The following is a 23,664-nucleotide window of genomic DNA, read 5'->3' as shown; positions in this document are numbered from 1 at the left end:
AAGTAGTTGGGGGTGTTAAACTTAACATGCGAGTCTCGCCTTTCCGGCAGTCCTTTACAGACCTCGGGGACGTCTTTGCTCTTGCCTCCGAAGAAATAACATTTGCTGGTCGACTTCAATGCTCATTTTGTTTTGGTACCTATCTCACAGAACTGCTTTCCTGGCTTGGACAAGCAGTGTGAAAGGGGTTACACAGGCCCCATCACACCTCTGTTACAGTTTTGTTACTACAGCCAACGGCGGCAAATTGCCAGGTTGACAAGTTTCTTTCTGTGAACCTATGCAGGGTGTGCAACGTGTCAAGGAATAAACTTTACCGGCCCTGTAGGGCACAAGGGTTTTAATATTGACGACGATATGGACTAAATGAAAATATTTCCATCTTCCAGTTGATCATGTTTGTCTGTTAGGCACGATTCAAGTCTGGCTCCGACAGCTCCAGGGAAGGTGACACCTGCCTCGAATTTCTTTGGGAAATGAGAGAGAATTTCCTGTTGGAACATGTAAATCTTCCTGGAACGTGTTCATTATGCACGCGCTTGCCTCTTTAAAGGTGTCCCCCTCCGACGCTTTAAAGTTACCCTCCCCACCCCTTGGCTGTGCTGTCATAAACAGAAGTGTTGTAAACTTGCCGAATAACTCCCAACCTCAATACCCATCGTGTCTGTCTGCTTTTGGCATCCTAATGCGATGTTTCCGCCAGAGAGTACAGTTGTGTTTGCTTTTATGTGGAACGTTTTGGAACAGGCTTGCGTTTTGGGCCTCGAGGAAAAATGGCTTAATTAAACGCCACACAGAACAGGGCTAACATTCTCTTTAAATAAATGACGCAAAACAATGCACATTCAATCAGCCAATGAAAGGATATAGATTAAGGAGGATAATAATGATAATAATAAGGAATTAAGGATCATGAAAAATGGTTTATTAATTTGTTTTAGTTCAGACGAATGAATCATTAATACAGATATTCAAAGCTTCGGGTCATTTGGTCTGCCGGGACGAAGAAACAATTTTAGATTTGGTCAGAATTTCGATTTTAGAGCAGCCAATTGTTAAGGATTATCTGTGTCTTGTTATGGAAATCATTGAATGCTACCTCGTTTGATAACATGACGCAGAGGCACCAGTCTTCTGCTGGTGGCTCCAGCGATGTCATGCTAGATGTGCAAGCTAGCAGATGAGTCCGACATTAGCCAAAAGTTAACGACTTGAGACTTAAACCAATTCCTGCTAGCCCTAATAAATTCATACGAGAAGCAAGGAACAAGGGTAGCGGCACAAAAAGAAGCTTCATCGCCAGCTTATTATGTCCAATAACGTGCAGACGGCAACTCTGTGCAAATGACATCTTTATTCATCATAGAATAACATATGCCATACCTACTGTCACAAATTAACACTTGTTAAAATGGAGCTGATGGTGGGGTGATATTTTTCATCATTTTTTGAGCTATTTGTTTTATTTATGTTTAATTGTATTGACATTAATAAAATGAGAATTGGTTTAAATACATAAAATATATGATATAAAATATAACACTGTCCCACTGTAATGTTCTTGACAGTATTTTAAAAATATGAAAATTCAGTTAAATTGCTTTGGAAGTGGATTTCTATAAGTTGGCAGCCCCCGGGACTTTGACGTATTAAATTATCTGTGAACATTACTCTAACTTAATGATGATGATTAGAAGCATTTAATTGCCTAAAATTGTGACTCCCGCTTTAGTTAGTGGGCTTTATTGACCGTGAAACAGGCCTGCATTTAGAGTGATAAAGTTTAATAAACGATCTAGAATGGGTCCCACTGTTCTGTATAATTTGCAGTTTATGGACATCGCCAGTCTTGCTACTAGTCCAGTGGGAAAGGAGGGCTACAGTCAGGGGACTAATACCACATTTGTCTTCTTTAAAAGGAAAGAGCAAAATTGTGAGTCTGAGACTCAATCCTAACCCAAGGCAAGCTCTTTTCCTAGTGAAGGCCAGTCCAACTAAATGGTATGTAACATTTAGTATTTATATTAGTTGTTGATGCTTGAGGAGTTATGTGCAACTCTGGAGTCTTGCGGTCTGTTTCTTTGGGTTGTACCATATGTTTCGTACATTCATACAGCATAAACTCCGATATGTCTTTTCAAATGTACAGTAAAATAGACGGTCAAAAATAATCACGTATATTGAAATTGGGCGCGTAAACCTGCAGCATAAAGGTTTTTTTTTTCTTTCCTTTTTTGTTTTGTAGTTTGCATTTTATGCTTAGGCAGTACATACTTCAATAGCTTGTTCGGAAAAGATGTACGTGACAAAAATATGCGCACCTTTAATTGAGCTTTAATTCATTTATTCCCCTCTCCAAAAAGTATATATTTTTTTTTTGTGAGTGAGAAATTCCCTGCAATGCTTCTCACAGTCCCCCCCTAGTGTTTAACTTGATGATGACACCGTGAGCAGTTCCAACCTGTTCTACCAAAACACTGAACACTGAGCGCACACAGCTAATTTTGTGGGGGATAAACAGTGTGGCATACATTCTAAAAAACTTGAGGTATAGGCTCTGAAGTGGGCGTGAAACTGAGCAGGATAAGCTGTATTGAAAACGGAAAGAAAGGCGTCTCCAAACTTTGTCATCTTCCAACAGCTCTAAATGACTGGTGGGTAGTCGGGCATTATGTAAATTTGCTGCACAGAGAGGTTTATTGTGGTTGGCACAAGCGGCATCTGCACAAACTGGCACTGTACAAGTCCGGCTTTGGCATGTGGCCACCAGCCCAGTGTTCGAACTGAGCCCGTTTAATGTGACATTGCAGAGAGCATGTACTGCGAGCGTGCACTCTGCCGCTTCAGCCGTGCCGTGATTCCATGTGGGCGTTCACAGCAGAGTAGGCCAGAAAGCAGAGGGGGTCCAGTGCCTTGATAGTGCGATGATGGGCTTTGAGCAGCTTCTCCAGAGGGGGGCCATGGTAAGCCTCAGCTATTATACCGTACCTCGTGACTTGGGGTAAAAGAACATTAATTTGCGCTTTGGTGCTTAATTAGCTGAGGAAGGCGTACTGTGTATCTTGTTGACCTTAATTTATGTTTCAAATTTCAAGTATCAACAGCTCTAGAAACGACCGATCCAGGATGTACCCTGCCACTCTCCAGAAGTCAGCTGGGTGGTGGTCACAGTTACCAGTCACCCCAATGAGGACGACGAGCATTGTAGAACGTGGATGGTTGGAAGGATGGCTATACAGTCATACCTCGGTTTTCAACCATAATCCGTTCCAGAAAGCTGTTCGAAAAGTGATTTGTTCGAAAATTTTATTAGCCCATGATTAGGGGCTAATACACTATGCAGAAATAACATAAAAACAGTCAGATTTGCGTCAATCACAACAAACACGCCTGCTCACAATGAACGCTACACGAGGAACCGTCACTTCCTCGTGTAAGGAAGCTGAGAGGAGTCAAGTGGCGTATTCGGGTTTGCTCAATTTGGTCGAAAACCAGTTTTCGGTTGTAATCCGAGCCGTAAAAATCTCAAATTTTCAGGTCGAAAACCGATTTGGTCGAGAACAGAGACGTTCGAAAACCGAGGTTTGACTGTATCTCCCAAAACTGCACTGTGATTGACTGGTAACGTGTGCCAGAAGTCAGCTGAGATCGGCCCCAGCCTGTGATCCTAATGAGGCAGGGCAGTATAGAAAAAGGTAGAGGAGGGTACTATTTTGTTCTAGAAATGGACAGATTCTCAATGATATTGAATCTGAGTTGCCCGAGGCACCAGCAGTCGTTAAATTCATTCTTCTACACCAATCATCGGGTGGAAAGTAATGAGCGCACGACAGCTCTTCTCAGCGGTCAACACTGAAAACTTCATTTTTGCAAATCGTTTCTTGTCATAGAAGTAGCACACCACAGGTGATGAATCCTTGAGCAAGAAGCCATCATAGATTGCCAACTGCAACTGGGATGCGAGGGGCGTGCGTGGAGGGGGGAGCGGCGATTCCATACGTATGCTACTTTTTCGGACACGGTGTGGTTGAACAAGAGAGCAATATGCAAAACAAAATGGCTCTTTCTGTGTAAGTAGGAACATATTGTTTTAAAATGAAGGAAACTGGAAAGATTCTCCAACGAAATATGACCGTATATAATTACAAAATCTATAATATGACATTTTAAGTTAATTGAACTTTTTTTCAAATTTGTTTGGCAAAATGCTTGTTCAATGCCATGTTAAAAAAGTTGGATGGATTGTTATAAAAACACCATTTGCATTTGTTACTGCTGTAGTTCTTTCCGAAGAGCCTGGGAGAGTGTGTTTAAATGGACTTGGAGCACAAAAACGTGTCCACCCCTGCTGTGGTCGCTCATTTCCAGCCCCTCTTCTCTTTTTTTAATGGATATGCTTACTGTGGAGGAGAGAAAAGAAGGCGAAGAATGGAGTGTCAAGAGACTGTCACCTGTGCAGCCACCCACTCGCCTGCTCTTCCTCAGAGAGCAAGCATCTGCGTTTCAAGTGAGCCGCTCCCCCTCTAGTACAGAGTTTACAGGCCTGTTTGCCTATTAACACTTGAGTTGCCGCATAGCCTGGACCCATGTGACTGCCAAATCACCATTGTTGCCATTTTCAACACACGGTGGCAATGGCGGCTGTCATTGTGGATGTCCATCAATAAGCTTGTTTGCTGAATTTCATGTTTAGGAATTTGTTTGTGTGTGTGTGTGTGTGTGTGTGTGTGTGTGTGTGTGTGTGTGTGTGTGTGTGTGTGTGTGTGTGTGTGTGCGTGTGTGTGCGTGTGTGTCTTTATCATTTAATCGAGAGTATTTTAGTTTCACTATAAAAATTAGCCATATGTCTGCTGTGTTTCCCCGCCGACTCTTGAATTCACCTATTTGCACATTATGTAGGTACCAATGTGACATTATTTGCTGTGAAACTTGCCTATTTGCTGTTTTTTGTGCTGTTTGTTTTCTAGGATGCCACAAGATGGCAGCAAAGTTGTTTGAGTAAGGGCTTTGGCACCATCTAGTGGCCTCATGATGCCAAAGAACTAAGGGTTGATGGATTTAAAGCTTGCGTGGTTGGGTCACTTTTGTTTGAGAGACACAGATTATTTTGAAGCAGCCTTCAAGTGGTCTGTGGTCTATGGTCTATGGTCTATGTCCACCTGTGCTGCAATAGCACTCTACAGTGTCCTCCGTTAAAAAACAAAAAACAAAAACAAATATTTCTGAAACTATCTGTCTAAATTAAATTATTTTAGTTTTTGTAACTTTAACTTCTTTGTGAATGGCTGTCACCTCATGTCTTTTTTACTGTGTCCAGTCTTTGGTTGGTTGAGGGAGGCGATTGCCTGCTGTGTTGGGGCGCAGTGCTTTTGTCGCAAATAACAGTGCAGGCTTCCTCAGTATGCCTGAGCCTGGTACATTAATTTTTTTTTTTGAATGCAGGAAAAACTCTGCATCTTGATGTCATCCACATCTTTGAAAACACCCTCCCTTGATGACCACCTTCTGCTTGGTTCAGAGAAAAAAAAAAGTCATGCATTGTTAGATTGAGTGGGAAGGGAGGCTGCTTGAGCAAGGCGATGTTCAATAAGTGTCTGATACTTTGGACTTGGAGTGCTGTGCTTCTTTGGCTCTTGGTGATGTTGAACTATTCCAATGAAGGCTCTAACATTAGGTCTGTATATTGTACTCGAAGATCCATGACTCATCACTGGTGATGACTCTCCCTAGCAAGTCTGGTCTCATTCGTCTCATCATCACTCAGCCTGCTAATTGTTTGATGACTTGACTCAGATATTTGAATAGAAGCATGTAGGAAAAAAAAGTTAAATGGCCGCAGAGAGCTTAGGAAAAAGCTCTCCTGTAGTGTTGAGGCTTCAGTGAAGGGGAAAGCGTGTTTTGTTTTTAAGAGTAGCTTGTGTGACACCAGTCCTGGAACTTTCCCGATACACCTCGTATGTAAGTGACACATCTCGACATCAGACTACGAAGTGTCTCGTAGCTGCTTTTGAGTTGTCTTGACGAGTCGTAGCCTGTGTAATATGACATACTCAATGACGTCTGAGACGCGTCTGAGACGCTTCACGACCATGACGATGAAGGTTTGTCATGTCAGAGTTTTTGTTTGTCTTGCCCCATAGTGTGACATGTCCTATGTCGTCCTTCGATGGGTTCTTCGGCATTGACCAACAGGAAGCCGGTGCCCTGCTACTTATGTCGAGAGACTGGACGTGGCACACACAGCATTTATAGCATTTTAAAAGTGACTTGAACAGTGGGGAAAATATTGGAAAGTATATGTAGCGTTTCAACTCATGCTATGTTTCAACTCTTGCTATGTTTGCTAACTGCAAAGCTAGTAGTTGATTAGCAATAATATGAAACTATATGAAACCGTTTTTGGGGGCATCGTTTGTGCTATATTTATGGTTTAGACTATTAATATCAGAAATGATTAACCTTTTCACAGGGGGCATTAATTATTTTGATTCTTTTGTGATTTCTGACAGGGCTCTGTCCCTTTCCCTTAAAGATAGTGGTGGAATTGCTCTACTGTATATGCTTTGCTACCTGTTGCACTCTCAATGTGCGCATTAGGCAGCGTGCTCGAACCCCTGCCATGTGTTATCAGAGGGTACATTTGTGCCAGGACGAGACTTGGAGCCACAGCTGTCAGTGAGAACGCCGCCCCAGTCCTCGTCCAAACTCCAAAGCACAACCTGGCAGATGAGTCTGTTGTCCACTGCAGCTCCTGTTACGGTTACACACGTTTCTTACCACGCATATAAGGTGGTCATCCTCATAACGGTAGCCCTCTTTCACACAGTGTCTTACTTTTTACATTTTTGTTACTATTTACAGAAAAAGCACTTCTGGTTTGCTTTGCTGTCACATTTTGGTGCGTATGGAATTTTTGGATTCGAATTAGAATTTTCGTGATTTCAGTATAAAATCGATCACTGTGATTCTGGGATTTGGGGAATCCTAAATAACTGCAGCCCCCTTTCATGTTGCCTGTAAACACATAATTTTTACTCTTATGTATAAATAGAATGTCACATGACCAATCCCAGCATACAGGTGATTATACGTTATTCGTTACCTGAGCCCTTCGGCACTGTGATGTTGTTTTCAATAGACAGGATGTGACAAAATGGCCGCCCCTTGAAATGGACGAAAAAATGGGTGGATTCTGTTGCTTGATTCATATTTCACAAAGGCAGTATGAACCAGAGTGTCATGTTTAGAGTAGTAGAGGCGCATAGAGCATATACTGGAAAGGAAAATCTCGATGGGACTTCTCCTTTAAACCATATTGGATTGTCAATGGTTTTGCTGTAGTTCGTTTATTTTTATTTTTATTTTTTAAAAACATATTTATTCACCGCAAATGTGAAAGAGTAAGTCAACAGCTTGTGTATTTGGATGACGTAAAGCTCATTTGAACGAGATACTGTATAATTGATCCGTTTACGGCTCACTTGCATTGGGAGTTATCGGATTCAAATTGTAATTGTAATAATGTATTGATTCAAACCCCCTCGTCCCTTCAAGATATCTGAATTGTCACTTGCACTAAGCACTGGTAATCCAGCCTTATTTTCTCTGGGAAAGCGTACACTTTAGAAGCAATATCCGGCCCTTGCAATCTTCTGTTACAAAGAGGCTTGGAGTACATCAAGACAGAGTGTTGATAGAGAAATGAAAGACTTTGTGGTTTAAAAATAAGACGGCATTCCAGTTAGTCTCAGAGACTTTTATTGACTTTTCAGCATTCATCAAACACCAACATTTATTATTCAAAGTCAGCTGCTGCTCTGGCTAATGTTTCAATGACTGTTTTGTTCATGTTTACCAGTCCCTTGTACTTTTCACGTGACTTGCATTTATGGTGGAATCTGTCTTTCTGGAATTGGAGTTTGCGCTGCGTTCGAGCCGCCCATAACAGAGATTTAAATCCTCGCACTCTGTCGCTATAGCCTAGACCGGGTCTCTCTACTGTACTGTACCTGGCTTTGGGCCAGCCATGTGTCATTCCTGGTGCCATGTGCCAGCTGTTGCACATGTCCGCCTGCGATGGGAGGGAGTTGTGTAAAGGCCAGCGCCTCCGACCTGCCGGAAGTCTCAGAATGTTTTTCTAATGTTTCCTGAAATAAACCATCACATCATTGGCTGTAACCTACAAAAAAGGCCAAAAAGTGGTGACGGAAGTGATTCAGTACTGCAAGGGTTAAGTTGTGAAAGTTAATGTAATAACTGCTAGCACCATCTGCTGGCCTACTTCCTTTACAAAGAGAGAGTGAGGGGGGGAGTGAGCAAGAGAGAGAGTGTGTGTGTGTGTGTGTGTGTGTGTGAGAGAGAGAGAGAGAGAGAGAGAGAGAGAGAGAGAGAGAGAGAGAGAGAGAGAAAACGAGCCTGGGTTTTAACGACATCTCTAATATTCATGCTGATGCATTTTGCTGCTTTGTGCTTTCATTTTCCTGCCGGAGCTTGCCGTGTGCGGGCCGTAGCCGACTTGGAGGCGGACAGAAAAAAATACAAAAAAGCTTTTTTTAGAAGGAGTTTACCTACCTTATCCCAGGATGATGAGGGAACGAGGGAACGAGGAATCAATGACCCGGCGGTAGGGAAACTCTGAGAGAGCGAAGGGGCAGCCAGCGCTTCTTGGACTGCCACGCACCTCCTCTGCCTCGGCTCCCTCATCACCCCGTGAAGAGACAAACGTGGGTGAGGGAGGGAGTAAAGAGGGAGAGCGGGGGTGAGAGAGCTCCCATGCACTTCTCTTGAGCCCTGCCCGCTGGGGGAGGAGGAGGAGGAGACAAGCCACTCCGGCGTTCACGCACCGCCTGAGGAAGGAGACGAGTGGACTGCCGCCGCCGCCGGAGGAGGAGGTGGTGGAGGAGGGGAGGCAAACCAGTGGGGAGGGGGAAGGGGAAGGGGGGGGATACACACTCACCAGTCCAGGAAGGAGACTGTGGAAAAGTGTATTTATTCCGGAGGAGGATCGTCGGCGAGAAAACCCGGCGAAAGGGCAACGAGGCTTTTGTTAGCCGGTCACAGAGAGAGAGAGAGAAAGAGAGAGAGAGAGAGAGAGAGAGAGAGAGAGAGGGAGAGGGAGAGAGAGCAAGCGAGGGAGGGAGTTTGTAGGGGGGAGGTAAAGAGGAAGAAAAAAATGTCTACAGTGAAGAGGCCAAGAGGAAGGGTAAGTGAGCTCTGGGAGGGAGGGGTTGGTGTGAGGGGAGGAGCCGGCAGGAACTGAACAACCTACTCGACTCATGCTGCACTGCCGCCATCTTGAACTCATTGCTGCCTTTTTTTTCTCTTCCCCTTCCTCACCCTCCCTTCCCTTTCCCTGCCATACTCTCATGCTTTGCTTATATAGAGCCAACGACAATACATTTTTCTCGACCCACCCTGCGCCCTAAACTGCTCACCTAAATGCCTTCCTCTTTTAATTCATGTGTTTGTTTGGGCGAGTCACTCACCGGCCCTATGTAGCCCCCCACATCTGTCTCACTACCTTTTTATGTTTCTGTGGGATAATTATAGTTCAAGCCTCCAGTACCTGAAGCCTGTAATTTCATTTATTTATAGATACGTAGATACAAACAGCAACTTTCTCGCTTCTTGCTGCATTCGACACATGCACTCACACACACCCGTTTGTTTTTATATCTCACCCCCACTCTGTGCTCTGGTGTTCTTCCACTCCTAGGCACTACTTTCAGCCCTTCCCCCATCTAACCATTCAATGAGAACATTCCAGCGTGATCCGGTAAAATTTCGACCTAATGGTCTCGGCAGCGTTGCACACGTGACTGGTCATAATGCAGCCTTTGTGAGCGCTTGTTTTTGTTGGCCTGCCTCCAGTCCACGCAGGTACACATGTTGCTGGCAAAGTTGTAGCTGGGGGTAGTTTTCGCAACAACCTAGTCAAACGGGACGGGCGTTTTTCTGTTTAAGTTTCACGTACAGACCTGCCAAAACGACACGGGTAAAGGGTTTAACCGGCGACATAACCTGAATGTGTCAGTGCATGCAAATGCAGTGTAATAGTAAAGTCATAATTACAGTATGTTTTAGATGGAAAACACTTCTAGGACATAAAATTATGCAATCAAAAACGGTAAGCACAGCGCTGAGTGAGTGTGCTTTCAGCCATGTGACGATGTGTTAATTTTTAACAGTTTCAAATGTGACATCGTCTTCTATTTGCTTTGCAGAAGAGCATTTTTCAGTGCTTCAATGTGTTTTTCATGTCCAAAACTTTTCACTGTTATCCTCTACACGCACAACCAAAATGTTGTTTCTTTTTAAAAATTATTATTATTTTATAATGATTTTAGTTCAAGAATGGCTGCAAAGTACGATAAAGCAGTTGAAGCAATGAGTGAAAATGTGTCATTCTAATACAGTGGGTCCTCGGTTTACAGTGGTGTTCCTCTCCGAAGATAGCGAAGTAACCCAGACGTTCACAAGTGTAAACCCACCGTAGTCTATCGCTAACCAATAGTACTGAAGTCATAATTACAGTAGCAACATACCAAGACTTCCCAAAAATGGCACTCAGTCAGAATGCTGACAGTCGTTAGAATGGCCACTTCAACCTGAATACAAAGCGCCAAGAATATATACATTTGTATCATGGTTTCTGGGAAAATGTCTGTGTTTCTTGGAACTTAATTATTTTTTTAATGGTAACTCCTACAAAAAAAATCTGGTAAAAATGCCTTCAATTTAGAGTGAAACCATACAACAAAATGACCGTCACATTTCAAACAGCGTCACTTGCTCTAAAAGCTCGACTTAAATAGCGCCAAAATCAATTGGAAAAAAAACAAAAACGTATATACGGTGCTTAATGTGCCTCATGACCAGGTCATTCGGGCTCAAACCTGCCTCGCGATATCTCTGAGTGGAGCGATAGTGAAAATTTTCTCCAGGTGGTCGGGGTTGTTCCCACATTCCAAAAACATACACATTATGTCGATTTAAAACTCCAATTTGCCCATTGGTGTGAATGTGAGTTTGAATAGTTAGTTGTCTATATTTGTCCTGCCATTGGCGGGTTATTACCCTCGGCAAAAGTAATTTATTCAAGAATACTGTTTAGTTAACTTTTTTCAAAAAATACATTTGAAGCACTACACTATAAGTCTGCTTAACTATACTTGACTTGTATTGAGAAATATACAGACAGATTCTTAAATTATACTTTTGAAACTTCATGTGTTCCAATTTAGGATGAAAAAGTAAATTTTATAAACTTATACTCGAGTATACTTCATAATGTAAACTTTGTTTTTGCTACTTTTTCGTAAGGGTCGTAACAGGGTATAACTGGCCTCATGCCCAAATTTAGACAGGACAGGTTATGGTTACTTGGTTACTCGAGAAAATGGCTGCTCTTAGTTGATATTGAGTCACAAAGGGTCTCGTGTAAATGCCCTCTAAATTTGTATTTAGCTTGCAATGTGCAGTGAAATAATAACAGAACTCAGACATGTCGACATGGCCACTAGTCGACACTGCAGGTTGCCCATTTGCGGGTCTATCCTCCATGTCGCGACTCCTCACTGCAGTCACGCGATCCATCATTTACATATGATCATGTATCAGCCTGGCCTGGATTATTTACGCCCTCGAGGCTGAATGCTACACTTTACTTTTATTCCCAGTGTGACTTCATTTTAGCTGACTTTTCACGTGGCACACACTTTCAAGGTTACTCCCCGCCTGATCTAGATTAATTGGAGTAATGTTGGCTTTTCTCAAGCTGAAGGTCTTCCAGGGGCCATTTGAGCAAAGAATTTAAGACTGCTTGGGGTCTTTGTTTATATGGATGAATGGTTGGACTGCAGCTCTGTTTAATGGTATGTTCAACTGAAGATCATGAGTTTGATAACATTCCTCCTGCAGATTGTATATTGACTGTACTGCTGCCGTGGCCGTGAAGTTGATGCTTAGAAACATCAAATATTCAACTGACATAGATGCTGATACTTAGTTTTTAAAAATCCTGCCCTTGGGTAAAACCCTGGAAGCTAGTAGTTGGTCCACATAACTCTTTGTTTCCAAAGTGACGCTGGATCTATGTGAAGTGGTGTCAATATCTTTACATAAAGCCGATGCAAAATAAAATGCTTTACAGGTCCCCTTGGGTCCTAAAATTACATATTCCCCAGTATTCTTAAATTCACTTAAGTGCGCCAGTACCAGAAAGCCATTAGCATCGATCTCAGCCATGGCCTAACTGTTGCTAACATACTGGGCAATAGTGTGCCATATTACAAAGTGGATACTGAAGTTTCTTCCATGACTTCTGTTTGCTCGTTCATGTTGGTCACTGCTCCCACTTAGCCATGAAGCAAGTGGACTGAAATAAGGAAAATGTTCAATCTTAGCCTTGTGAAATTCATGAATGACAGTTTAAAAACAGGCCGATCCTGTGATTGCGTGTCAGTCTGTGTTTCAGTGGTGTATTTGTGAGCTGTTTTTCAGCTGCAGGAAACTTGGTCTCATCTGTAATATGTTTTTGAAATGGAGACATCGACTTTGGCTGATTTCTTATTTCTTGTTTCTTTATTTAAAGCCTCGAAAGAACACCAATGGTCCCGCGAGCCACGTCCGGGCCCTCAGTCCCGTGATGAAGAGCAGCTCGTCCTCCTCCTCCTCCTCCTCTTCGTCGTCGTCCTCATCATCGTCGTCCTCCTCCTCGTCCTCGTCTAGCTCCCCTTCGGAAAAGAGGACACCGCGGCGGACGCACAACCAGCTGGACGTGACGCCTTTGGACAAGCAGGAAAAGGCCAATCGGATCATATCGGAGGCTATAGCTAAAGCCCGCCAGCGCGGCGAGAAGAACATCCCGAGGATCATGAGCCCCCAGAGCTTCCCTGGGTCGTCGTCTCAGCACAAGAGCCATCAGGAGCATAAAGGAAATGGCAAAGCGCGGTCCAAATTTAAAGCCTCAAGGAAGGCCTGCATTGTCCCTTCTTCCACATCCAAGCAGAAGCCCAAGATCGGGTATGTGCTCCTCATCTTTTACTCCTCTGGCTCAATAGTCAGGCTGCAAAGTTGCCAACCACAAAGTGCTATCAGTTTGATGTTGTGCTTTTCAGAATGTACAATCGGTTAAAAATAAAAGAGAGGTGATCAAGTTGTCTGTAGACCCGGTGAGAATGTCCACAGTGATTTTCCAGGCCCACCGATGCAGCCGTGTACATAGGAAATCACCATTACATATATTTACAGAGTATTTGTACCAAGGGTTGTCCAAAATCTTCTTTTTAGCTGCTGCTGTCAAGTTCAAAAGTTAAAACCATCAGCACAACACAGCTGTGTGCAGCAGCCGGGACAGAAGACCGAGTGCGTGTGAGAGTGCGTATGCATGGCGTGCATCGAAAAATATTCGGTCGGCCTCTTCAACAGTCTCCGGTTGCATCAGTGCCATGACAAGTTTAGAAATAATAATTAAACATTTAATTAGAAGCCTAAAATGGGGCCAAGGACGGATTATTTTTCAAAAGATTCTTTTTTGGATAATATTCTACTGTCAGGTCATGCAGACAGTTTTAACACTCACACACATATACTAACATGTGTGCGCACACACACACACACACACACACACACACACACACACACACACATTCATACATAAACACTGTATATCTGCTTCACTGTATGGTGAGGGTTCTTTTGCTGGTATTCAGTGTTGACTTTTTGCCAAACCTGGTGGTTTTGGTGGTGACAATTGTGTCAATATTTGGACTTATCTGGCCACAGAATGGATTTTGAAAAAGCTTCAGGGTTGTCCAGATACTCTCTGGCAAAGTTGAGACTTGCGGTTTTGTTTTTTGTTTTTTTTTGTGGGCCAGGGCTTTTTTGGAGCAACCCTATCATGAAAGCCTTGTTGATTGAGTTTTTTTTGTGTGATGTTTGGGTTGGCTTTTACTCGAATTATCATTTTTCTTCACGGCTCTTGCTGATATTTTAGAAGGTCAACCACTTCTCAGGGTTGTAGCAATTTTCTCTCCATTTGTAAACAATCTGCCTCACGGTAGAACGATGAATCTCAATTTTTTTAGGTGACTTTATAGCTTTCCCCAGACACGCGTGTTGTCACTACCTTCTTCCTGAGGTCCTTTGAGATTTCGCTTCCTCTTGGCATGACTGAACCGTCTGTGTTCAACTGGGTAAGACTAAAGTGACTTGGTTTTATCTATGTTTAGATCACTGATGCAGAATTTCTTTGGCTAAACCTCTCTCGTTTCATTGATCCATTTCAGTGGTTAACAACGGATTTGTTCCACCTGATTCTACTTGACTGCTTGTTTTAAACAGTGCAGCTTCGGCTTCGCTTACTTTTGCACCTACATACATTGCCCAACGACTCTTTTTAATTTGGTCTTGTTGGACTGTGAAAATAAACTTTTTTTTTTTGATGCAAAATAAATTTATAATGCATGATCCTTTGGGTTCTTTGTGACATTTTGTGGAATCTGTGAAAAAAAGCTTAAGTGGTGCTATAAAAAAACAAAACAAAACTGTCCACTATAATGCAGCCTGCCTGTGTCAATAGTATCCCTGCCATCTCGGCAATGAATATGAATGGATTGGCAGTGGTAGTTTTTGTAAAAGGTGGCTCAATGCTGATAGATTGTTTACAAACCTACCCTTTAATCATGGTACAGTATGTCCCATATACAAAGATTTAGATTTGAGATGAGATTTTTGCTGGTGTTTTTCCAGAGGTGGTGGTTTACGGCAGCTCAAAGTTCAGACTTTTATAGCGTGCCGTGACAATAAACCAGGCACGGGCCATCAGAAACGGGCCAGGTGTAAACAAAAGCCGCATTCGCAAGTGACACAGCGCTGGCTCGCATATGCAAGCAAGTGTAATTCGCCTTCCCATCTCCCTGTTCCGCCGTTATGGTGGTGTTGAATAGTTGTCGGCCACACCACACACATTTCTATTGGAACAACAGCCAGTGTCGATGCGAAGGCTGAGGCAGCACACGAATGATTGAATGTGGTAATGATGCCGAATTTTCTCCTCGCGTTAATTAGTCAAAGCGGGAATGCATCTCAAGGCTCGTCGGGTTGCATCTCGATCGCTCGCATGCTAATTTGGTGTCACCGCTGTCGCCACGTTTTCTTCGAAATTTCAACCAAAGCATTGTTTGATCAACGGATTTATCTTTGAGGCAAAATATTGCAAGATGAGATGGCTTAAGGTACTTTCCCTCCACAACACCCTGCACTGGAGTCGACGAACAGACCGTTTAATGAAATGCATACCCAATTGGTCTAATTTTTCTCTTTCAAAAGGTAGCACCATGAGGCGTCCTTGTTGCGGGGTAATGAGCTGCGTAACCTATTTTTTTTCGTCAGTGTAACCATGCATGGCCTACATTAGGAAAGAATACAGCCTCCGAATGGAGCTTGCTGTTCCAGGGCCTTCTTGTGTAACAGTCATTATTACATCATAGCATTGTACCCATTTTTTCTTCTGTTTTACAGCATTTATAGGAAATTACACCCTATGTTGTAGTGAATTAAGCCATAGTGATGGTCTGGTTATAACCTTACCGACTTGTGAGTGCCTCTCGCTGTGAGCTGATGGCAAGTTCAGATGTACAAGCTCCTGGTGGGAGTGTGCGAAATGTTGCTTTAAAGGCGCATGGACTCAGTGTTGGCGATTCGTCACACACGCAACTGACTTACCCGGCATAATGCGATATCGCTGTCGCTGCTTGGAAACAGCACATTGCACAGCAGCCATTTTGTTGCGGATTGATTTGAGAAGAGCTGCTTGTCAATCACGTTTGATGGTGCTTCGGTTCCGTTTACCACAGTCCCTTGGATCAGTTTCTAACGCCGGGTCCACGGGCCAAATGACGATAGCTGCGTTAGCTGCAAAATAGTGACATCATCCTCCGCCAGCCAGACGGCATTTAACTCGCCAATTGATTAGGAAGGAAGCATATCACCGTGAAATGGTATCATGCGGTATGTAGACAATACCGGCAAATAGAAGAACTATTTCTAGTGTTGGTGACATACTGTGGGCTAATTTCGAGCAAAAACAAAAAATAAAGATGCAGTACTAACAAAGTGTAACGAGTTTTTTGCCCATCAGCAGGAAAAGTATAACTCACCCATCCATGTCGATGCCAAGACTGTAAACCAAAGTATAGAGGTGAACTGAGGCAATAGTTATTCCAAATTTTTTTCGTAAACAGAATTGTTGATTTCGCAAGGTTAGTTTCACTCAATATGCTTTTTGTGAGATTTTTTTGGGGGGGTGAAGGGGTGGGGAAAGGATAGATTCTTTTAATGTATATGTGACTTGGCTCAGTAACGGTTGGGAAACACTGGCATTCATATTCACCAGGACATTCAACAATTATTACATGTTTAGGTATGTTGAGGCCTCCAAAAAGGCAATTACTGTAGATCGTCGGGAGAATAATAATAAATAGCGATATCAAGAAGCCTTTTACACCGGTGCCAGATGACCTGATTTTTATTCAGTGAGTTGCAACATCTAAGCCTATTTGTGACGCAAAGTTTGGTGAAAATATTGCATAGGAAGCAGCATGGATCACTGCAATCAGGTTTATACGATCAAATTTCAGACTTGCTTTGGCCACAGGTCATTCATGTCGAAACAAGACAAAGGAAGGAAGGAAGCTTGTCGCGTAACATAGCCAGCAAGAGCGCCACGGGACAAGCACATTTTAAAATGTTTTCTGAAAAAGGTCAAGGTCTTGTTGTCGCTGCGAATGCCCCGAAGCTATGATCGAGTGACGGCAGCGTGCTTGCCCATCAAGACTGACTGCTCTTCCAATGTGCTATCGCTAATGAAGACAGCCTGCGAGGATGATGACAAGGAGCCCTGGAGGAGAGTCCTGCTCATTGGCACGCACCATCCAGGCTCGCCTCATCAAATATTAAAGCATTTCAATGGAGGGTGTGCTCTGCCTCCCCTGAAGCAGGCGGCATCCTCCATTCTTGATGATTCGGAAGATCGCATGCGCTCACACTTGGAGTTTCAAATGTCCTTCTGATCGCAACCTCAATTGTCCATGTAGATTGCATGCTACTGCCATGATAACATTTTTTTTTTTTTAATCTTACAAAGACTTCATGATGCCGGCAGTTTTTCTTGCAGCTCCTTTCAGAAAGTTTCCGAGAAACTTAGCGCAGCTGAGGAAAATACAAGCCAAAAATTGTGACAGATGGGCAGACTACAACAAAGCTGCTTACTAAATTAAGTGAAAAAATTAATTGAATTGCATTTTTTTCCTTTCACCGTTGCAATTTAAAACGAAATAAAATTTAACAAAACACATCGAGTAAATTAATCAGTATTACAATATAAAAAAAAAACTGATTTATTATCCATAAATGTTTTGGTCTTATAGGTTAAATTGCGCGAAAATAAAATAAAGAAAAATGAATTAATATTATTAAACAATTTGATTTGCGATCTCGTAACTTTCACTACAATAACTTCACAAAACCTACCAAACAAGTGTGGCATAAACATGAGTCAGTGAGTGAGTCAGATTACAACAATAACTGTAACAACAATTTGTGGCTTTTTAATTTCATGAAAAAAATTATATTTAATCGTCGACTGCACTTTTTAAGCACTGAATTTAAAGACACAAAAAAAATAATAATAATAATGACACCCATCGAGCGAGCGACCAATTTTTTTTTCAAATTACAGCCTTTGTGATTTGAAGATTACTTTCTACTACAATTTCATGTCGATTTGAATTAAATGAATCGTCCAGCCCTCGTTTTGTTTCATCTGCCCAGAAATGTGTTGCAGTTCAATATTAAGACTAAGATTAAGATATCCTTTATTTGTCCCACAATGGGGAAATTTACAGTCCACAGCAGCAAGATAATGGGTAGAAAGAAGAAAGAAGAAAAGAATATGGTAATCATATACCATTTATTTATTTATTTATTGGGAGGGTTGTTTACTTTCTGTACCAAATGTGAACTTAACTGTGTTACATAACGAACAGTTCAACAACAAAAAAACAATGCAGAGTATCTCCCGTCCGTCAGTATTTACCTCTGCGATGCATCCATTTAGTCAAGCACATTTTCTATTTATTTATTTTGCAGCCATCACGATCTCTGCTTTCTCCGCAGGCTGGAACTTGATTTTCCATGCACGCTACCGGCTGTAAAATAACTGTGTATAATTATCAGATGAGAGCAATGTGCTCCCGCCCCTCTCCTTAATGTTATTATAGTTTTTTTTTTCTTTTTTCCCCTGATTAAAAATATGCTTCTTCCATCATGCTCGGAGCTGTTGAAATGTTTCCTGAGTGCCGGCCTGTTTCCCTAATATGCTGATGCTTCAAAGCGCTCGGAGTAGTGGGAAAAATACAACACAAAATGGTGCATGTGAGTTCAATTACATGATAGAAAATGGAGGTTCAAGTGTAGCCTATATTCCACTGCATACTATACCACAGTATTGCTGCCTTACCTCCCCGCACGGTTCTGTCTTTGCTCCTGTAAATCAGATTTTTTAAAATGATTTTATTTCTCTTTTAATCCTTTGCAGGGTGTGTGCATGCCTGCGGGGTGTTGCGTGATACATGCGTGTATGTGCGTCAGACCGAGTGCAGTATCCATTTTTCATCTTGAAAGGTTGAGCCAACCTTATTGTTGTATGACAAAACAACACATGGCTGTATTTCACGCTGTTTGAAGTGCTCTGCATTTTGCTTCTGTGGCTTCAAGACCTGATTGATCAGTTCCATACTAGTGACCAAATTCTTAATAATTAGCCTTATAACAGGCTCTTGGAATTGATGCATTCCATAGATTGACTTGCTCCATACCTAACACAAATAAAAAAATGATTTTCCAGATAAAAAAAAAAAAATACTGATCGAATCTTACTCCAGAAGCAACCTGGCGACCAGTCTTGTCACATGACTTCTGAGAAATGTTTCTGATAGCTGGTTGAAAAAAAAACCAAAATGGTCGCCATCACTTTGCATGCATCATGTTGTTGGAGCTTGTCGCGTAAACATATGCCAGCCCATCTATCCCTGCCAAATGAACAGCATGAAACATTATTTTTATTTTATCCCGAGACAAACGTACCGTCTGGTCACTCTGTTACATCTGGTAACAGTTTTTGTTTGTTTGTTTTTTTAGAGAGCAGCATGGGTCACTACCTTGCAAGGCATTAGCCGTGTTGTTAGGATGGACAAGGCTTGGTGGGCTCATTCGAGACATACTCTCCACACACGTTTGACTAATGTAGTTGTTTGTGTTTCAGTGTGGAGGACGAGGGCCCTTTAAAGGAAGTAAATGAGCGGCAAAAAGAATTTGCAAACTGAAGAATCAATCTACCGTGTCAGAATAGATTAGAATGAGAATGCAGGTTGCCAGGAATGAAAGGGCATGATGAGAGTTGGAAACGAAAAGGTTGTCAAGCGGGTCACCGAGTTGAGATATGGGTAAGAGGAACGCGCAAGGTGACTGATAAACTGATGCAGCAGCGGGCTAATATGCTCTGGTAAAAAACAAAATGGCCAGGGAAAAGTTAAAAGCACTGAACCATGAGCTAGTCGTGTTGTCACGGTATGTTGGAATTGTATTTTTTTTAAATATACACAAGGTTAGTTTGGTGTTAATATGCAAATGAGTCCATTTCTTTTTAATTTGGGGACTATTTGACAGCACAGTGCCAGTGCCTTATTCTGTTATTCTGTTGAAGAGGTTTGAAAAATATTAAGCACGAGAAACAAGAATCAGACTCCCGATGTGTCGTAATCATAGATTTTGTGCCGACTTAACAGTCAATTAATTAAATCATTTGTTGCTTGCTGTCTCATTGACAGCGCCCCATTGCTAAAGGAGAGTTGCCACAGCAATGGTCTGTGTGGAACAATGTTCCGTAGCTGACAGCATGTTGTCAAATAAACAATGCTCCTGCTGGTGGCAGCCAAGTTGTGCACTCCATTTTCCCTCCAAGTTTTCAAGTGTCCTTTGGTTTATAACGCTACGGACGTGCAGAGATTCGAGACTTAAGAATTAGTCGTCACATGGCACAAAAGGGCACGCTCGGTTGCTGCCGTATTTACTGTTCTTCAGTTGACTGTTTTGCATGTTTGCCCCAGAGGTGTTTTCCATGCAAATATTTACAGTGAATCCCCATTTATCGCGAGGGATGCATTCACACCCTACGTCAAAATAGCTAAAAATATGTGACAGAGAGCCCATATAAAAAAAAAACTTGGTTTTAATAGTTTGACCCACCATACACTGTAAACACATTCAGACTAGTTAAAAAAACATTTTTAAACACACTTCACTTGTGTTTGAAGGCAAAACAAATTGCAAGCATAAATTCTACATATAATTAGAGATGTAAAATATAAAATCAATAAAATCAAGTCAACTTTATTTTATAGAACACTTTAAAACAACCGCAGCTGCATACAAAGTGCTTTACATAAAGTAAAAAAAAATCAGACATATAAAAATAAAGACAAGTCAAAACAATAATCTAATAAAGGTTTTCTTATCTTAAATTAATGACACGAAACAAAAAACACAATAAAACATTCAAAAAATGCAAGTCTCATGCTGAGTTGAAAGCCATGCAATAAAAAGTGTGTGCGTGTGCATGTGTGTGTGTGTGTGTGTGTGTGTGTGTGTGTGTGTGTGTGTGTGTGTGTGTGTATTAGATATGTGCCTTTAAGAGGCAGGGCCTGGTGGGGTGTTGGTTGTTGGCTAGTCTGCGCGTGAGTGACTGGGTGTGAGCCGTGGTCGACAGCAGCTCTTGCTTCCGTGTGCTCATCGTCTGCAGATTAGGGCTGGGCAATGAATCAAAATGTCAACGTTTTGGCTCACGATCATAAAAACACTGTAATCAAAGAAAAATGATTAATTTGCTGAACAGCAGAGTGTGTATTTGGAAGTTCCTAAATTGTGAAATGACCATGAATGCACTGTGTTGCTTTCAACAAGCGCATCTTTATTCTGCCACCCCGTCAGTGACCTTAAGATGTTTCATACAAAAATGAAAATGTAAAACTAAACACACAACAAAAAGAATTATGCACATTTTATATTTAAATACAAGACATACTTCTTTTTAGAAAAACTTCGCTAGTGCGAATGCTAACAGTCAATGGGAAATCCCATCGACGGCCTCCTCGAAAATGAGCACTTTGTTCCAGGAGTGATATCCCTTTAAATAACGAATATTCACCCACAAGTTCTGTATTAAACATACAGACAGGTAATATGACAACACTCACCGTCTTTTATAATTCCTAATCTATGAAAATCAAGTTTTATTCATTAAATTCAATTGCGGCGTTTGTCTTCTGCTCTTTTTATCTTTTGGTGTATTCACACCTACAGTTTAATCTTTAATCGGACCAGGCTTTTTTTCCCCCACACTGGTCCGGCCTTTTATGCAGGTGTGAATATGCACACACAAATTTAAGTGTGGATGAAACGACCAGGCCGTGACCCACTTTCTGGGGTGGTCTTGATGGACTCGGTGCGGTTCGCTACAGGTGTGAATACAAGCCGATCTGCACCAACAACAGGATAAATGAACCTTTGGGGCTGAACAAGTCACCGTAGCCAGGCATCGTGGGAAAAAATTAGCCCACAGTGAATACCTGATCCTCCGTCTTATGTTTAGCCATGCTGCTGCCAGCATGTTGTTGGTCAGGACACGCAGAGCACACGCTCTTGCGGGTTCCTGCCCGCATTCACGGATGCAGTTCCAAAATGTAGTCATACAGCACCGTAAAACCGACATTGAATGAGCTGCTCTCAACAGTCAAAATTATTTTGCAGCTCTAATAACAAATATGCAGGGCCGGAATGTAACATGTAGGAATTCCATGTTTTCCTCCATTTCGGGCTTCGTGCTCGGTGTGCTGCCCTTTTTGTGTCAGATGCCTTTTTTCAGATACTTGTTGAATACAGACTGGGAAAGGTAGATGTACTGATTCAACTCGTGTAATGAAATAAATGATAAAAATCCCAGAATCTGTTAGTAGCAGGTAAAAACTAAGAGCCGCTTCAACCGTGTCGTTGTGTTTAATCTGCTGAGCCAGTGCACGGCAACACTCTTATTCCACCAGAAACATTTTGATGAGTCGGATTATTCTCTATAACCTTTGTGGGTGTCAGAGCTGGTAGACTTCATGTCACCCTGACATGGCACATTTCTCAATGCTCGCTGTTCGGGGCTCAAGGCCAGGCACGTGTGGAGCTGCATTTTGCACAGGAAGTGACGTCACTGCCGGGGCTGCAAAACCCCGGCTCTCAAGGGCATGTTGCGTGGCAACCATAATGTGTCATTGTCAGAGGGTTTGTGAAATGTAATATCATGATGAGGGGGGGAAGGGAAAGCAAAGGAAGGGGAGGGGCCAACAGAAGGAGGAGGCAGCTCTTTATAGCACTGCACCGCTGCACGAATAGGCTTTTTCTTCACACTTTCCACAACCAGATAATACATCCAGCGTCCATACTTCAGAGCCGCTACAGTCTGGGTGAATCCCATGACCCTGGCTTGCCAGGTAACGCTGCAAAATGCGATAACAAAGTCGCTGTGTTCCTGGCCCCTCTCCCCCACCTGTCTGAAGAATTTCTGTTTTGCTTTTTACAAACAGAAGCACATCAAACAACAAAAAGAACAGGCAGGTTCACGTTTTTCTGGTCTGTTGGTCTTTTGTTTTAGTTCAAGTGCGGCAACACAGTGCAACTAACCCACACCGCCCACCCCCACCACACACACACCCATGCACATACACACTCACACACCGGGGGGGGGGATGCTTGCTATTGCCTTTTTTATATGGTACTTTCATGTTACCCAGGCTTTTTTTTTGGGGGGGGGGCCACATTGTCTACATTTCAGAAATCTTGATTTGACACACCACCGAACAAAATTGTTCCAAAAATGATGCAGTATTTGTGGCAAATACATGACACATTTTGAGTCAAATTGGATCATCTGCGACTGATTGTCTCTAATATGAAACATTAGTGTGTTTGGGAATGACCGAGGCAAAGCACTCTGTTGCACCTTTGACACCGCCTGCAAAAGAACAGCATTATTCTTCCATCTTTCTTTGCCAATGACCTGCTATTTTTCTCCCTTAAGAGGTAGTATGAAGGCTGTTACGCCACCTGTGTTTGTGGGAATTCCAGTAAGGAAAAGGCGGTATTTAACTGATGTTTTTCTCTTTTTTTTTTACTCTCGCTTCTCCCGCCTTGTTGCCGTTGTCCAATGAGTATTTTATAGGCCATACTTAACCCTCGTGCTCACTGACTTCCTTTAGCCCCAAGATTCTTTTTATATGCAGTGCAAGTCCAAAAGTCAACAACAACAAGGTGAGGATGCTAATGACCTCACATTAATGCAGCTTCACTGTAAGACGTACATTCTGTATTTATTGTTGTCACACCATGATGTGCTGTGCAATGGGGACAGAGACGCACATATTTGCTGCCAAGTCTTCTTTATTGTTCCTTGGTCATCAACGAAAGCCACTTATGGAGGTCATCCTTAAAATTTCGTGACAAATTAACGAGAGCAGCTACCAGCAAGCGTGGGAATCCTTTTGTCTCCCCCTCACAGCCCCC

The 23,664-nt window shown here is 42.4% G+C and overlaps 1 protein-coding gene and 1 long non-coding RNA gene across 9 annotated transcripts in view; one reads left to right on the top strand and one right to left on the bottom strand.

Moving 5' to 3' along the window:
* chd9 (chromodomain helicase DNA binding protein 9) overlaps positions 1-23,664 on the top strand; it is an 88,349-nt gene that overhangs the window by 26,556 nt on the left and 38,129 nt on the right. For 7 of the 8 annotated variants that reach the window (XM_019866616.1, XM_019866615.1, XM_019866613.1 and 4 more), the window contains one exon: positions 12,593-13,023. In XM_019866616.1, coding sequence (XP_019722175.1) covers positions 12,593-13,023 — 431 coding nt within the window. Of the gene's footprint in view, positions 1-8,956; positions 9,070-9,109; positions 9,203-12,592; positions 13,024-23,664 lie in introns of those variants that run through there. The other variant, XM_019866617.1, reaches the window with a different exon arrangement.
* Positions 6,562-8,083, bottom strand: LOC109513906 (uncharacterized). Its single transcript, XR_002167890.1, has 2 exons — positions 7,103-8,083; positions 6,562-7,014 (listed from the first exon to the last, which is right to left on the bottom strand). It is a non-coding gene; the product is annotated as an uncharacterized LOC109513906 (long non-coding RNA).

Source organism: Hippocampus comes, unplaced genomic scaffold (assembly GCF_001891065.2).
Source record: "Hippocampus comes isolate QL1 unplaced genomic scaffold, H_comes_QL1_v1.1 scaffold82, whole genome shotgun sequence".
Classification (NCBI taxonomy): Eukaryota; Metazoa; Chordata; class Actinopteri; order Syngnathiformes; family Syngnathidae; genus Hippocampus; species Hippocampus comes.
This window is presented reverse-complemented; position numbering and strand designations above follow the sequence as displayed.